Below are 16,974 nucleotides of genomic sequence, written 5' to 3' on the forward strand. Positions count from 1 at the left end.
AATAATTATCATCAGAATGGAAACCCTTTTCGAGAAATGCAGAGTAGGTTTTGTCAGGTGAAAAATGTAATTTATAAATGGACTTAGCCAAGAGCCTGAGGATGTCTAAAGACCTTAGTTTTAGTGTAACTGCAGTTGTTTTATGGGAGACAGAGTATAGTGAACTGCTACTGAACTCCAGCACAGCTTTTTGTCATTTTGATTCAGATACAGATTCAGATTCAGAGTTAATTACTGTTGCAGAGCCCTCCATCTGGCAGCATGCTTGGGGATTCCTGTGCTCACAGCATTTCAAGCAATTTAGCTCTCTAATGAAAGATATATGCAGGTTTTTTTAGTGGGATTTCTCTTGGGTGTCATTTAAGACAAATGAAAAGCTTCATCAAGCTTTTCTTAACATTTGAGTTAATTCACTCTTGAGTTAGTATTATTGTAGTATGTTTATAGCAGAGCTTTGATGTGAAGCCTTTAAAGCTATTTTTGGTTTACTGTTGTACTTATCTTTCAAATTAATTTTCACTCCTATGGCATCTCTTGTAAAATAAACTCAGGTTACGTGACTTAGAAGGTATTAATAAATCTCTGAAGTACTACAAAGATACTTACAATTCATTGGACACTTGGATTCAACAAGTAGAAGATACTCAGCGGAAGATGCAAGAAATCTGCCCTGAAAATAGCAAAGCATTGGCTAAACAGCTGAACCAACAAAAGGTATGGAAGCAATCTCATTGTAGGAGTGCACTGCTGCAGTGACTGAAGTCAAATATCAGTTGAACCCAGTGATTCTTGATATAGTATGCTTATGTCCCTCAGTGTTTATTGTTAACATTCCAAATTACCAGCTTTCATGTTCTTCTGTTCACAGTGCAGCTAACATTATTAATATATCACTCACTAATCATAGCCATTCTATAGTCAGACTAATTTTGGTCCTCTGATGTTCACAAAAAAAAGTAAATAATTACTCTTTAAGTAAAACCTCTTTTTTTTCAGACATTACTGCTCCTTGTAATAATAGTTACATATAATAATTTGTCTATATAACAAAATATTTTCATATAACAAATGATATGTGTGAAGTGGTGTAATCCTCCTTTATTTTAAAGTTTACTCACCAGGAATTAAAACTGGCAGAATTTTTTCAATATTGTGAGTCACACAAGGCCAAGACACAGGCTTTGGCATGTAATTACCTTTACCCATGTGAAATATGTAAATTATGTAATTTATTGGTGTCAGATAAAGTAGCAATAATAATAACAACAGTCATAAGAATCGCTTTTTAAGGTGAAGCTGTGGATTCATATTTTACAGGTGCTGGTTTCGGAGATTGAAATGAAACAAAGCAAAATAGACGAATGCCAGAAATATGCAGAACAGTACTCAGCTGCTGTGAAGGTAGTAAATACTGATATACTTAGAATCCTCATTTACTGTCGTTATCTTGCGGAATGCTGACCGTTCTGTGTATTTTATGTTTTTACAGGACTATGAGTTGCAGACTATGACTTATAGAGCTATGGTTGATTCCCAACAAAAATCTCCAGTGAAACGACGAAGAATGCAAAGCTCATCAGACTTCATTATTCAAGAGGTAAATTGATTTCTTATGACAGGAAAATTTTCTTTTTGAGTCTTTAGATATTATTTAGAATGTATTAATGAGTGAATAGAGTAACCCAATCAAGATCTTTTTCTCTATAGATAAATGCTGTGATAAATATTCTATTGAGCCTTATGCAGAATATAGATAATTTTACTGCTGCTAATGAATAAAAGTCTGTCTCCCAGCTAGCTGTTAGAGAGAAATAGTGAATAGCACCACTCGTCCCCTCTTTTAACATTTTCTTACAGAGAGAAAGAATCAAATTACTATGATGTGAAACATCATCATCTATTTTTTTCTGCTTATGGATCTCCTTATAGATCCCTGAAGTTTATTTGTATGGGTGAACGCTATTCAACTGTGCAATGGAAACCACGACTTTGGATTCCAAAATCAGGATTTGGGTATAAGAATCAGTGACTTTCAAACCAAAATCAAGCTAGGTTCAAGGGGAGTTATTATTATCTCTCTGAAGGTCAGTTCTAGGCAGATGTCTTTATGTGGCATTCAGTGTATTTTCCTCTCTTTTCTTGCCTTCCCCATTTGTTTCTCTGCAGTTCATGGATTTACGAACTCGCTATACTGCCTTAGTGACTTTGATGACACAGTACATCAAGTTTGCAGGTGACTCTCTGAAGAGACTGGAAGAGGAAGAGGTAAGTCATCCCTTAAAAGCCAAGCAAGCAAAAAGAGCAGCTGGGCAAATGAAGAGCAGTATGTCTGCTGGAATTATTCACAGTGTTATTAGTAGATACAGATTACTGGAATTCCTTAAATACTGTGCTTTGTACAGTAATTAAATGACAACATTCTAATTTCAGGTAAGCAAAACCACACTATCCATATGTTTTACTTGTTATTCCAGCTAAAAAGACTTTATGATGCCAAACTGTTCTGGAGATGCAGTTGCATGCAGAACATTTTAATACTGCAGTATTGGAGGGCTTGATCTTTGGGATAAATGCAGACATTAAGATGAGGAAAAAGCGTGCATATTCTGTTTTATATTCTGAGTAGGCCTTACTTTCCATAATATGTGTTCTGGTCCACTTACTGTTATATGGGAATTCTTAACAGGAAAATGAAGTGTCCTCTGTTTTATTTCTGTTTAGTGTTGAAGTAGGCTGCTGCTCAAAATGCATGCTTGCTGCAAAAGCGCCATTGCAATTAATTGAGCAAAAACAATAATCAATCAAAAACATTTAAATTCTTTTTTTTTTTTTTTTTGGAAATACGTTTCTCTCTGAAAGGATTTAAGTTTCTTAAGGACTATGGGGTTTTAGTATAATTTCTGTACCACGTATCTCGATAATAATGCCCATGTTCCTCATAGTCCTATAATTAATTGTGCCTATATTAAATATAGTCCTAGAGTACAAAGTTCAATGTTTTTCTTACAAAAAAGTTATTTCTTAAAGGAATACGCATTTTTTCTCCCAGCTTTGTTTTTCTGCCTTTTCTAACCTTTGAATAACTCTGAGCAAACTGTTAACACTAAGAGCATGCATCTTTGTCCAACAAAGTCATAGAGAATGGAAATGAAAATAGATAACCTCTTTTGATAGATAGCCTTTGTAACTTAGAATTTATCCTAACCAATGATACTAACCGTATCACGGATAAAAAGTTGAAGAACAAGAACTGAAACAAAGACCAAGAACTGTGTGGATGTTTGTCGAGAGCAAACAGAGTCTTATAAACTCCTTTGAGTTTCAGCCTACCCTGAAACCCCAGAACCATTTTCCAAAATGAAACATTCTCCACCCAAACCCTGTCCTACCCCAAGTTCTTCTAAATTTCTGATCATTTCTTTGAAGATAGCATAAACAGATTCCCAGACTCTCAGTGATTTGTTGAGTTTTTCTTTATAATCAGGGTAGCAAATTAGAACATGAAAAATCCTTTTCAAAGGAGAAATTATGATATTCTTTTCCTGGGATCAAACCTCTGAAATCCATGATTGTTCCAAGATCTTCTTCCATGACAGTCTTTCTTCCTGACTCTCAGTAACAGCACAGAATAGGGAAAAATAAGATCCTTACATGCAATCTCTGTTTAATTCACGTGCTGTCATGCTCAGAACTTACCAGATCAGAGTGAACTCCTGCAACCTGTGAAGTCAGCTGAAGCCTTTGAATGTTTGGGATGTAACGAAGCAGTTGAATTCCCAGAGGAAAGTGCACCTAATGAAAGCTCAATGGATGTGGAACTTATGCAGAAAGATAACTCTCCCAGGAAACTTAAACACACAGAAAATACACTGGATATTCACAGAAGAAAATTAGACAGAATGGATGAAAACCAAACTGATAGAACTTTAAAACAATTTTTAAGTGTCAGCGGTCAAGAAGGTAGCATTAGTGGCAACAGAGAATATAAGCCATGTTCAGAGCAAGAGAATGTAACAGTATTTGGTGATCAAAGTAAAGAATATGATAGAAAAGATTGTTCTCTTTCAGCTGAGACCTCTGTGAGTGCACGAAATAGACCTGGTAAAAGGTTACGTCAGCAGATTGTTAGTGAAGAGGGACTGAAAGCAGAGGGAGAAACAAACAAACCTGAAGTGGATGAAGTACATGAAAACAAAGGAAAAATATTTTCAGGAAAAGCACAGAGTGATCCAAATTTAGATACAGAATTGTTGGGAAATGAACAGGAATTAAATACACCATCAGAAATGGTTTCTGGAGGAGAGAATTACTTTCCTGAACATAGATTAGGTAAAAAGCTTTCGAGTCAGGAGGAGACAATAAGTGAGAAGAAAATATCACAGGGTAAAATTTATGGTTTGGACAACATAAATATAAAAAGGAAGAAATCAAGAGGAGAGAATGAGTTAGCACAGGATCCGAAATACAAAGATTTATGGCTAGTTGCAGAAATGGAAAGTAAAGATAAAGATCAAAGCACAAACATACCTAGAAAAAACACTGAACTCCAAAAAACATCCTATGAAAACACCCTAAGCAAAATCTCCCTTGAAAAAAGAGAGAAGCCAAAGAAAAAAGACAGTGATAATGAAGATAAATGGAACCCAACTATAATTAAGGTACCAGAGTTTTCATGCAATGCAAATGGCATAAATAGGCAAAATTAAATTAAGAATGATTCTAAACCAACCTAAATCAACAGCTGAATCCAAAATATGTCCAGATCAAGTGAGTTAAAGTTGATTGAACATAATTTAAATAACCAATATTCTAATGATATACTAATTATTGTGCATTTAAGATTATTTTTGTTTCAGTTTTCATAAATTTATAAGTATTACTATTTAATTGCCATCTTTTTCTTCACTCAGCTCATGCTTAGCCTTAATCTTAATTAGAAATAATGGAACCTAATGGGATTTAGTTTGTGTCTGTATTTTTTTGTCTGTTTCAAGCATAATACATCAGATTTTATGCCTATGAGAGCATCTAGGGGGATTGGATAAGAAATCAGCATTTTGTGTTGGCTGGGATCTGTTCAAAATTGTCCATGTGACACGTCAGGGGAAATACAAAGTGAAACTGAAGAAGCTGCCTTTGCATTAGCCTTTTAGGAAATACATTTCATATATCATGAAAAAAAAAATGAAAATCAGGTAATCTGGTAAATTTGAGCTAAGACAGTGTTTTGTTTATTTGAAGATATTGCTGTAATTCCTTTTCATGCCATATTTGTGTGACCATAGGAATTAGGTTGTGTTCTTACCTCGTGTTAGCTTATGCTTGTTACCTAATACCTTGATAGTGCTAATGAAGGTGAGGCGTGTATGGTTTCAACTGTATTCTTACTGGTGAATGTACATCTGTTTATTAGAGCTTGCCTTCACCTGCCAGCATGTGAAGTCTCTGATCTCTCTGATTTTCATGAGGATTTTCTTAACAACTTCGTTTATGTTCTAGCTGTGTCTGTACTGCAGAGCAGCTGTGCTCTCAGTCCCCTGGCAGAGACAGTGAAGGTGTTGAGACTATGGAGCACATTACAGGACATCGATTTATTGGAGATTAGTTCCCTTTCTGGTCATGATGCATCTCAATTCTGTCTCTAAATACTTTTTCTTTCCTTGGTGATGATTTCTAGATTTCTCTTGAGTTATTTTTGTTTGCGAGCTTATGAAACTTCTTCCATCTCACACTGAACTGATCCAAAAGTGGTACTCTCTCCTTGGGAATTCTTGCACATGGTGTTTGTCTCACTCTTTACCTATTTGTTTGGAGAAAAAGCATATGCAAGCTGTTTGATTCTGGTAACTGCTAAGAGGCATCAGATTGAAGTGAGTGGCTTCAGGACTTCTTCGTTATGTGGATGTCTTTAAGAAGGGTTTCATACTTGGCTAATGGTAACTTCCTGAAGCTTACTGTATCAAGAGAAGGTGATGGTGGTGGGAACTGCTTGTCCTACTTTCTGGATGTACCGTGTATAGAAGAGTAAGTATTTTCCATTCTGCTTTTCAAAGAGCCTAATATTTCATATGCCATATTACAAAAGCTACATTATAACTTAATGTATTTTTCTACAGATCTTAAGGAGTAAGGAGGCATCTGTGCGTGAGGCATATTCAGATCTAATGGCACAGAAAAATAGTACAACTGATGAGAACAAAAAACTCATGGGAAAGGTAAAAGCACTTGAGGAGATGCTGGAGAATGTGAAGAAACAAAAAATCCAACTGGAACATGAGCTCCCTAAACTGAGGGAAGCTGCAGAAAATGAACGGAAGAAGCAGCAAAAGGATATGCAAGAGATCTCTCTTCAAAAGACCAGGGCTGAGCAAGAAGCAAAACAGTATCGTATGGATCTAGAGAACATTGAGAAAGAAAAAGCAGACGCAAAGCAGGAGTTGGAGCATGTAAGGCAGCTCATTTTTCAGGCAGAAACACAAAGAAGTATAATGGAAGAAAACCTCCGAGCTTTTCGAAATCAAATAGAGGAAAGCACCTTAACCAGAAGAAACCTTGAAGAACATCTAAGAAGAAAAGATACAAATCTGCATGATTTAGAGCAGCAAAAAAGAAACCTCATGCAGGAGCTGAAGAAAAAGACAGAAGGAGAAGAGAAACTTATGAAACTAATAAAGCAAATGGAGCAAGATCTTGAATTTAAAGGGAATCTATCAGAAATAAAGCTGCAAGAAAAAGAGAAGACTGAAACCAGCAGGAAAGTTTTTGAAGGTAGGTACACTGTGACCAGAGAAACTTCCCTGCCAAATTACACAGCTGGGCAAGGCAGCCAATGTAGGATTGATTCTGAAATTGCAAGTTTCCAGAAGAAACAAGAAGCGAAAAAAGTAGAAGAGCTTAAGCAGAAGGTGGATGAGCTAATCCTTGCTAACAAAAAAGCTGATAAAACCATTAAAGACCTCAAATATGAACTAAATGAAATTGAGCTTCAGAAATCATCTACAGAAGAAATGTCTCGTTTGTTAAAAGAGAAATTAGATGAAGCCAATAGTGAACTTAAATGCCTAAAAATCAAATTGGAAGAAAAAGACCAAATAGAGCAGAGCTATCTGCAACAGTTAAAAGAACTTGACAAGCAACTACGTAGAACCACAAGTAAAGCTGAAGAGGTGATGCAAGAAGCTATAGATCTTAAGCAAATTAAGATGAACTATCAGGAGGAACTGAAATCTGTTCAGCAGGAAAAGATGCAGCTAAAAAGAGAAGTAGAGGAATTAACTAGATCACAGGCAAAAACTGAAATCACTGTCACACAATTAAATTCACAGATCAGCTCTCTTCAAAAAGAGACACTGGCAGCTGAACACAGAATGCAGTCATGCAGAGGAGAAGCAAATTACCTTCAAGACCAGTATAAGAAAATTCAGGAACAATTACTTCATAAAACAAAAAGAGAAGAAGAATACCTGCAGGAAATTCAGATACTGAAGAATGAATTAACCAAAAGCAATCAGATATCAGAAACACTAAAACGAAAGATAGAGGATCTTAATAAATGGAATACTGAAACAAAACTGCAGATGAAGCAAATTCAATCTGAGTCAGAGAAGGTGACTTTGGAAAAACAAAGTATTCAAAGGAAAAATGATGCATTAAAAACCCTAGCAGATGGCTTCAAAGAGCAACTGCGTACAACAAATGAGCAATTGCACAAGCAAACAATAATGGAGCAAGAATTCATATCTAAAATCAAAAGCCTGGAGGATGATCTTGCTAAAACAAAAGACTTAGTTAGTGAATATAAACAAAAATATGATAAACAAAATGCTTCTGCCCTAACCACTGACCTGGAGATTAAAAATCTAAATGCCCAGATGTGTGCTCTAACTACAGAAAAGAGAGTGAACGAGCAGAAAATACAGCTGCAAGAAGTTCATATACAAGAGCTAAGTAGTAAATTAAAAAAATTACAGGATGAACTGCATCAAAAGACTCTGGATGAACAAATGGCACGCAAGAAAATGATTCTGTTTCAGGAAGAATCAATCAAATTTAAACACTCTGCAGAGGAATTTAGGAAAAAAGTGGAAAAATTGCTGGAATCTCATAGCATCACAGAAAAGGACATTTCTGGCATAAAGTTAGAGTGTGTTGCTCTTCAACAGGAAAAACATTTGGCTGAGGAAAGCATCATGCTGTACAAGAGACAGATTGAAGATCTTCAAGAAAGGCTTAAAAAGTGTCAAGAACAACTACAGCAAGGAAAGCATGCTGAAATGGACTATCATGAGAAGTGCAGGAAACTTGAGGAAGAGTTGGAAGTGCAGAAACGCATGGTTGAGGATGTGAAACAGAAGATGGACCTGCAGGTCAAGGAAAGTGAGCATAGGTTTCTTTTATTTCAAAATGAAGTTCAACAGGATAATAAAATCAAAGACAGTGGATTTAGATTGAGCTGTGAGAGAAGAGGAAATGAATTGAATTACCTGAATGACACCTCATCTAGAGAATTTGAACAGCATCCTTCACGTGCAAAACCTTGTTCACCTTTGTTAAGGCAGAAACAGGAGAGGACTGGTTTTAAATCTGATCAAATAGAAGAAAATACACTGTATCTGAGTGCTGATGACACAATACCAAGGGAGGTGCAGTTCCAGATGTCAAGAATAAATCAATCACTAGAAGATGCAAGAGCACAGTCTTTTACAGAGTTTGTTTCTCAAACAAGTACAGAGTTTCAGATAACCTTTGATAAATCAAGTGAAACCACTGGAATATCTGAAAGAGACAAACTGAGAAACAGGAACCTACACACTTCCAGACGTGGAGAAGACATGAAACTTGAATTAGGATTAGTAAAATTGCATCCCTTGGAGGTATACAATACATTTGGTGAGGGTTTGCCTTCCTAGTGGTGGCTTTTACTATTCTATCTTTAGTTATGCTCTGTCAGTATTCTCTGTTCTGTCTCATGTTTCTTATATACCTTGGTGAAGGGAACCTCGTCATTTTCACTTTACACAACTGTTAATTAAGCCTGGCTTATCAGGCTTGTTAACATCTAGGAAACACATTGTTCTATGTGGTTTGTTGAAAATAAGATTTCACATACACCATTGTGTTATCATTTGTCAAAACGAGCTTTGCTTAACAGCGCTAAGTTCATCTAATAACAGCAAATACTGTTGTTTAGTCTAATCCTATTCTGATTGCTGAATAAATATTTGAAGTGGTGGATGCATTCTAATCTCAAGCTATCTATATTTCTGTGTTTTTCAATGCTAATAACAGTACTCTTTCCTAATATATTCAGGTTCTCCCTTTTGTTTCTCTGGTGGTGGATTTAGAAGTGAATTATGTGCAGGCAAGTTTTGTGGATCTATTTCTCACTGTGTCAAAAAATTCCTATTTACAGATAGCGAAGAACAAGCAGTATGACATGCATGTTGAAGTTACAACATTAAAACAAGAAAATGGCAAGACCTTTGGTAATGAAGAGAGAATATTTGAGGGATACAAAGCATCTGAAGGGTTTAGGAGAGAAGACTTTGCAAAGATGAATTCTTTCTTAGGAGAAGAGATTATGAGAACTGTTGCTGATGCTACTCAGTTGGAATGTTTTCCGGAAGAATATGATGATATTAAATTTCAAGGTCTTCGACATGATGTAACTGCCAGGCAGTTGATTGAAGTTAAACTTCTAGACAGGCTTACTGTTGAGCATCTCCATTCAGGGCAGAAAACTATTGAGGAGGTTCAGAAAAGTCTTGAAAAATTTTTAACTAAACCTACAGCTATAGCTGGAGTGTACCTTGAATCCAGCAAAGAAATACTGTCTTTTTCTTCAGCAACAAAAAGAAGAATCATAGGGAAGGCATTGGCATTAGCATTTTTAGAGGCCCAAGCAGCTACTGGTTTCATCATTGATCCTACAACGGGTCAGAAATTCTCTGTTGATGATTCAGTTGTTAGAGGGCTTGTAGATAATGAATTCAAGAGCAGACTGCATGAGGCAGAGAAAGCTGTTTTGGGATATTGCTGTTCTGGTAACGTGGTATCTGTGTACCAAGCTATGGAATCTCGACTTCTAGAAAGACAAAAGGGTAAAAATATCCTTGAAGCTCAAATTGCAACTGGGGGGGTTATTGACCCTGTAAGAAGTGTTCGTGTACCTCCAGAAGCTGCAGTGCAGCTTGGTTTGCTTAATAATACAATATTGAAATTTTTGCACGAGCCTTCTAGTAACGCAAAATGTTTTCAGAATCCAAACAACAGGAAAGCTATGTACTACTGTGATTTGCTAAAAATGAGTTTGTTCAGTGTTAGCAGTAATTGTTTACTGCTTCCAATTGGTGAAAGGAGAATAAGCAGCCCATCAGCAGAGAAAAGTCACAGAATTTCTGTAGTAGACATCAAAACAGGAGCTGAAATGACTTCTTATGAAGCTTATATAAAAAGAAGCATTGATAAAGCTACGTATCTTGAACTTTCAAAGCAGGAATTTGATTGGAAGGAGTCTACATGTTTTGATTCAGATGGCAGTTCTTTTATTTTGCTTACAGACCTTAAAACTGGTGTGCAGTTTAATATTGAGGAGACCATAAATCAGGGTAGAATTGACAGAGCATTAGTCAATAAATACAAAGAGGGCTTAATCACAGCTAATGAGCTGGGTGATATTTTACTTAGCAGTTCACAACCAAAGAAAGATCTAAACAGTCCTATTGCAGGATTTTGGCTTTCTGAAACCAATGAAAGAATTCCAGTTTTAAAAGCCTCACGCAGAAATCTGGTAGATAGAGTTACAGCCCTCAGATGTCTTGAAGCTCAGGTTAGCACAGGAGGCGTAATTGATCCGTTTACTGGGAAAAAGTACAGTGTTTCAGAAGCTTTGCAAAGGGAATTAATAGATGATGGTTGTGCCAAGCAGATTCAGCAGTGTGAACTAATCTTTACTGGGATCATTCACCCTGTAAGGAATACAGTTATGTCAGCTGTTGAAGCTATGAGTACGAATACGCTAGACAAAGAAATGGGTATGCGCTGCCTGGAGTATCAGTACCTGACTGGTGGGTTGATAGATCCGAAATCTCATTCCAGATTGACAATGGAAGATGGGATTAAGTGTGGTGTTATCGATGCTGTCACAGCTACAAAGGTGAAAGATGAAGAATTGTATGCTAAAGTTATAACATGCCCCAAAACAAAGAAGAAGTTAACCTACAAAGAAGCTTTAGAGAGTGCTATTTTTGATTGCCACACTGGACTACGACTGTTAGAGGCATCTCAGCCCGTGAAAACAGGAATTTCTAGTCTGTATTATGCTTCACAGTAGGCAGGATAGTACTCATTTGGGGCCTGATTTAAAATCAGTTCAGGTTGAGGAAAAGATCTACAATGACTTCTATAAAAGTTGTAGATGATGTTGTCTAATGTAGTTGCTTTAAAACTAATTAGTTTAAATAGCTAATTAGTATACACTGGTAAACTGCAATTAGATATTACTCGTTATAAAGTGTGAATCATTAAGTAAAGTAAGGCATGTTTGTAATGTCAAACAGTAGTGTGTTCAGGGTATACCTGAAGGCTTTATCTGACATGACCTTCATGTAGGCATTATTAACTGGAAGTTATAAATTGGTGAGGCTATTATATATGTGAAATGCATACATTTAGGTGGGAAAGAATCAGATTCTTCCACTAAAAATTGAAGACATTGCCCATTTTGTGAATTAAGACAATGCAGTGTTTCATACAAGGGCTACTACAAAGGGCTACTCACATAATAAAATTTCATATTTTAATTTTATTTTTTTTTCCTACACTTCAGGTAACAACAATATTTTTTTATATAATCTAATAGGCAAATGAGTTACAATTGCATATCCAGTTTAAAAAGAATCCATTGAAATAAAATATTTTCATTTTTGCTTGTTGCACATGGAAGGGCTTAGGTGTGTTTTGCTAAACTTCAAGCCACTCACATGTTGTGTTACTATGAAAAATATATGTATTTTCCTATGCAGAAAAAGACTATTTTACTTTTCTTGACCTTGTTTCTGTAGACATAGAAGCAATGTATTCTTCTGAGCTGTAATGTAGTAATCCATGTCCATAGATTGTTGATGCTGATATCCTATGCTGGCTGTAGATATCTGCTCCTGAGGGTAATGCAAAGGCAGCAATTCAGAGATACTTTATATGCAAATACTGTTTAGATTTCATCTGCTGAGTAATTGCTGGGAAGCTGTGCTTTTCTTTATATCAATCATTTTGTAATGAATGTACATGTGTATGAATAAGCATCTTAATTAGAAATCTTTTGAGGAATTATTCTGTTAATGTTGATAACAGTGTGGCATTTTTGTTCCTGCATCAAAGTGTTGCAGTAATGCATGTGGTAATAATAAAAAAAAATCACTTTAAGGGCATGTGGTAATACTGCCATTTTGGTAGAACTGTGTTTCTGTTGACGTGAATGTTAAGTATTCCAACAACTTACATTTGCATGTATTTTACAATTTGTGGTGCTCATCAGAGGTCAATGGAAGAAGAGAAAAAAGAACATGTTGAGAAGGCTGGGGATTTACTGAAATGGGTGTCAGACCTCAGCAAGACACTCAGCAAAGAAGGAGGAGAAAAGGCTGAAAAGACAGATTTGCCTAAGCAGCAGGTACACAGATGTCTTTCAGTAAAATAACACTTCCCCGTTTCAGCTTTTTTTTTGCACTGATTAAAATGACAAAATATTCCAAAAATATTCTTTTTTTCTCTGTACCACCCACCCACATTTTGCTAAAATGTGATTTTGTGTTTGTCTGTGAGTGGAGGATTAGATATATGCTCAGAGATACAAACATTACTCAGGAGCAAGTACAAGCTGCCTTTCACATCACAGGTATATTCTTACAGTGCAAAATGTCAATTTAGAGAAGCTGTACTTGCACAACATGATTTGAGCATTGTAAAGGGACAGTGCATCCCAACAGGACAGCATTTTGTAGGTCTGCTGCTTCCTCCTGCAGTAGTTCAGTAAATAAGCCTGGTGACTTCTACCCTGGCACCAAGATGGAGAAAGTTCACAGGAGAGTCCTTTGGGCCAAGTTTCTTCTTATTTTCTATTAAAAGTTATTTCAAGTGTTCTTACAGTGTGGCTTATGAGACAGAAGTTGAAAGTTTTTGAATAGACGTACACTCCTCTTCAAATCTGCTTCAATAGGGCATGCAGAGGGTGTTAGTGGGGCCCTTTTTACTACCTCACTATTCCACAGGCTGATGAAGGGGTCTGTGTCACATCCATTATGTTTGGCAGATCTATTATGATTGTATATATAGTTGTTACTCCGTCAATTTCCATCTTTGAAGGTTCATATCATTTCTGGTAGTTCCCTTGCTAGCTTTGTCATGTAAAATTCCTTAGCGATACCTGAAGGGATTTCCAGAAATAAAGGCCTATCTGTACACTGAGCAGCACAGAAGCACAGTGGTATCTTTTCCACATCCTTCAGAAATAGCTTGGCTCTTCTCGAATTTGGCACATCTTTCAAGAAACTTGTTCCTGTGTTTTTATTTTGGACACTGGCATTGGTGTCAAGGCTGTAGAATTCGAACTTGCTGTCAGACAGCCGTGCAGTCCCCAGCTGCTGCTGGTGCTATCACGCTGCTTGTTTGTAGAGGATGTGCTCTGTAGTATAAAAGAGCAGATGTGTTTGAGGGACCAGTGCTTGTTCTGTAACTGACAGAAAACATTCAGTACTGGATTTTTGCTTCTCTTGTTGATGACAATGGTGAAAACTTTTGTCATTGTTGGGCCAGCACCTTACTCCTTGGAGCATCTAAGCCTACCATGACAGCTGCACTGGCATCTTCCCAGTACAGTTTGAGCCCTCAAGAAGTAACATGTGGGTTAATTGTCTTGGCTTCCTCTTGCCATCTGGAGGCAGCTGTTTCCTGAAGGTGTTTTCATTACAACCTGTAAGATAGTGGGCACCATCCAAAGGTGCCTAATTTTGAATTCACTTGCTGGCATGGATGCCTAGACACGCTTGGTACAAACCTGCTTAGCTAGTTTTCATAGGGTTTCTTGTTGTTTTGTTTATATAGCTGATGTTAGCTGAATCACATTTCACACGTACAATTGGGGGTGTTCTGAGGTGTAGCCATTGGGAGACGGAGTGAGAAGCTGCTGCCAGTAGCGATATAACATGTACAGTGGTCACAGTGATACCAGTGCCCTGAGAAGATCAAAGCTCATGTCTTCTTGTGTTAGGCATACTGTGCTTGCTGTCTGTTTTCATCCAAGCATCATGAACAGTGGGATTGTGGCTTTCTGGTAGTGAATGCACGGATGTAGTATGTTCAAAACATACTGATCAAGACAGAATTATCTGTGTCCCAACCAACATGAACAGATGCTCTTCCTAGGCACTTTCCCAGAGTTGTATTAGCATCTGCACTGAACTTACCCCTCCTTCATTAACAAAGCCCTAGTCACTTCTCCTTTCCCTCTCTGCCCCCTCCCCCCCCCCAGGATACTTCCCCTTTCTTTCACCAAAATTAAAACTAGTGCTTTTATCTGAAGAATGGCAGGCAGTTTCTCAGAAAACTTAAAGGATTAAATTCTTGCATATTCCTCTGCCAGAACTAGAGCTTGAGCGGGAATGACAGAAATGATAAAGGGGAGAATATTAATATTAATAAATAGTTCGGTTTTTTTTTCTGAGTATCTAATATTGTATTTGTCTGTCATTGAATTCCATGAAGTTTGTGGCCTTCTGTATTATAAAAAGTTACTTTAGTGGTGTATGGCCATCTTGAGCATGGCCATTACATACATATCTTTATAAATTTACTTTGAACTTTGCCAGATAATCAGTGGCTTTAAATGATTAAGTTTTAAACTAGTAACATTTGAAATAAATTCAGTTCATCTCACCAGATAGTTTTCTAACTCAGTTTATTTTACCAAAAGACCAAGTACAATGACTTATTCATACATAAATGATAGAATTTCATGATGGTTATATGAATAGCTTTTTTTCTCTCTCTCTTATTTTTAATTTCAGGTTCCTACTCTATTGAGTTCTGTCACACTTAGAAATATTGTGCTGTTGGTTTGCTTTTCTTTTTATGTTCTCGCATAGTTAAGTCCTGAGCACAGATTGTTTATTTTTCAGATTTCCCTTGAAGAAATGTCAGCTAAGAAAGAACAAATAGCTGAAGCTCTGCAGACTACTCAGGCATTTTTAGCTAAACACAGTGACAAGTAAGCCATACTTTTATTTTTCTAATAAATTAACAGAATCAGTACATACTGCTCGCTTAAAAAGAAAACATATTCATGTACTATAGTTCCAATTATGCTTTGTGTATGTATGTCAAATTTTGTTGTTGTTATTTTTCTGGTTTTTAATAAAACCTTGTCATCCATTCTAGTTAAAGGTTGATCAAGTTTTATTTATTCCAGGAATTTGATTAGGTTTTTGAACTTCTGGTCAGCCTAAGGGATGCTGGGTCGTAATTGCTATTTGAAGTCAAAATAATTAAAAGTAAATCAGCATTTCAACTTTATATCTCAAATTTGTTTATTTTCACCTAAAATTATCAGGGACAGACTGTTAAGCAGGGTCTGTGGCAGAACAAGGGGAAATGCTTTCAAACTAAATGAGGGGAGATTTTGAAAAATGAAAAAAGTTTTTTACAATAAGAGTGGTGCGGTGTTGGATCAGGTTGCTCAGAGATGTGGTTGGTTCCCTGTCCATGGAGGCTTTCAAGATCAGGCTGGAACAGGCTCTGGGCAACTTGATCTAGCTGCAGCTGTCCCAGGTGTCCCTGTTCATTGCAGGGAAGTTGTACCAGATGACCTCTAAAGGTCCCTTCTAACTTAAATGATTCCTTGAGTCTGTGATTTTAATACACTAGCAAATTGCTGAGGTGCTTCATGACTACATGTTTGTTTATTTTTTTAATAGAATGACAGATGAAGAGAGAGGTGAAATGGAAAAGCAAGTCAAATCCCTCCAGGAGAGCTACAGTTTGTTATCTAATGAAGCTTTGAAGCAGCTGCAAGAAGCACAGTATTTGGATGATGAAAAGATGGAAGAAAAGGTAGCAAGATGGAAACTGAGATTTCTGGGTCTTTTCAGTTTTACTGCATGGTTTTGAAACCATATGTGATGGGTAAAAAATGAAGCTGCAATTAACAGTGTGCAAAGGATTTTAAGGTTTAACTGACAAAGTTTTGTGTATTTGTTATGAAATATTGCGTGTTACCTTACCTGTGCATATGAATACTCTACTCATCAGGTTTTTTGTGAAGAGTCTTGATAATGTGTGCCTTGCATGAAGAAAGATAAGCATTCATCTCTTAACTCTTCTCGTAAAAGCCATTCTTTGACTGCTACATAAGTCTGTATTCATGCTGCAGAAAGGACACCATAAAATAACATGTTAATGTTTCCCGTATATCCTTCAGAAGTGTCCCCAGATGAAATCTACTTTCAGTTTTTCTTAAAATTTATCTGGATATAAAAATGGGAGTGCATAGTGTTAGTGACCCTGAGACACTAAATCCATTTGCTAATGGATCTCAATCTTAAATATGGATTTCTGAAAAAAATGTTGCATATGAATTTTCTTGTTTAGAAAAGGTGTCTGTTTAATTATTTTAAATAGTGTTGCCAGACTGACTTCATGCTTTCCATGCAAACTAAAAGCATTATTTGGTGCTAGAATATCTGATGTCGGGTGTATACACAGGAGTGCTGTATGCTGTAAACATGAATAGCATGGTTGTTTTGAATCACATACTGTTTCTGAAGTTCTAACATTTCACAGACATTTAGAGCATGAAAATTTGCCTTTCAGGTAATATGTTCTATTTGCTCACTCTGCAATCATCTCTTCTATTGTCTTTCACTAACCCTATTTATGTATGCAAAGCATAGGTTTTCAATTCACAGATGCATGTTGATTTTA

The 16,974-nt window shown here is 36.5% G+C and overlaps 2 protein-coding genes across 47 annotated transcripts in view; both read left to right on the forward strand.

Moving 5' to 3' along the window:
* Positions 1 to 16,974, forward strand: part of DST (dystonin) — a 280,915-nt gene that overhangs the window by 156,937 nt on the left and 107,004 nt on the right. For 26 of the 46 annotated variants that reach the window (XR_014944222.1, XM_015859182.2, XM_085542024.1 and 23 more), the window contains 8 exons: positions 552 to 714; positions 1,318 to 1,401; positions 1,490 to 1,597; positions 2,167 to 2,265; positions 3,690 to 4,658; positions 12,536 to 12,670; positions 15,174 to 15,262; positions 15,969 to 16,104. Coding sequence is in view for 45 of the 46 variants with exons in the window: in XM_015859182.2 (XP_015714668.2) it covers positions 552 to 714; positions 1,318 to 1,401; positions 1,490 to 1,597; positions 2,167 to 2,265; positions 3,690 to 4,658; positions 12,536 to 12,670; positions 15,174 to 15,262; positions 15,969 to 16,104 (1,783 nt within the window). In the remaining variant the exon portion in view is untranslated. Of the gene's footprint in view, positions 1 to 551; positions 715 to 1,317; positions 1,402 to 1,489; positions 1,598 to 2,166; positions 2,266 to 3,689; positions 4,659 to 6,116; positions 8,874 to 12,535; positions 12,671 to 15,173; positions 15,263 to 15,968; positions 16,105 to 16,974 lie in introns of all 46 variants that reach the window. The other 20 variants (XM_015859184.3, XM_015859199.3, XM_085542045.1 and 17 more) reach the window with 3 other exon arrangements.
* On the forward strand, positions 8,748 to 12,423 carry LOC146761530 (desmoplakin-like). The gene is made up of 2 exons (XM_085542062.1): positions 8,748 to 8,889; positions 9,413 to 12,423. The coding sequence occupies exon 2, from the start codon at positions 9,437 to 9,439 to the stop codon at positions 11,330 to 11,332; it is 1,896 nt and encodes a 631-aa protein (XP_085398188.1). The 5' UTR covers positions 8,748 to 8,889; positions 9,413 to 9,436; the 3' UTR covers positions 11,333 to 12,423.

This window comes from Coturnix japonica, chromosome 3 (assembly GCF_054131305.1).
Source record: "Coturnix japonica strain WE chromosome 3, WE-NBRP24, whole genome shotgun sequence".
Taxonomy (NCBI): Eukaryota; Metazoa; Chordata; class Aves; order Galliformes; family Phasianidae; genus Coturnix; species Coturnix japonica.

Excerpts from the sequence above, each read along its gene's own strand:
- LOC146761530 (XM_085542062.1), top strand. The coding sequence starts at position 9,437 with ATGCATGTTGAAGTTACAACATTAAAACAAGAAAATGGCAAGACCTTT.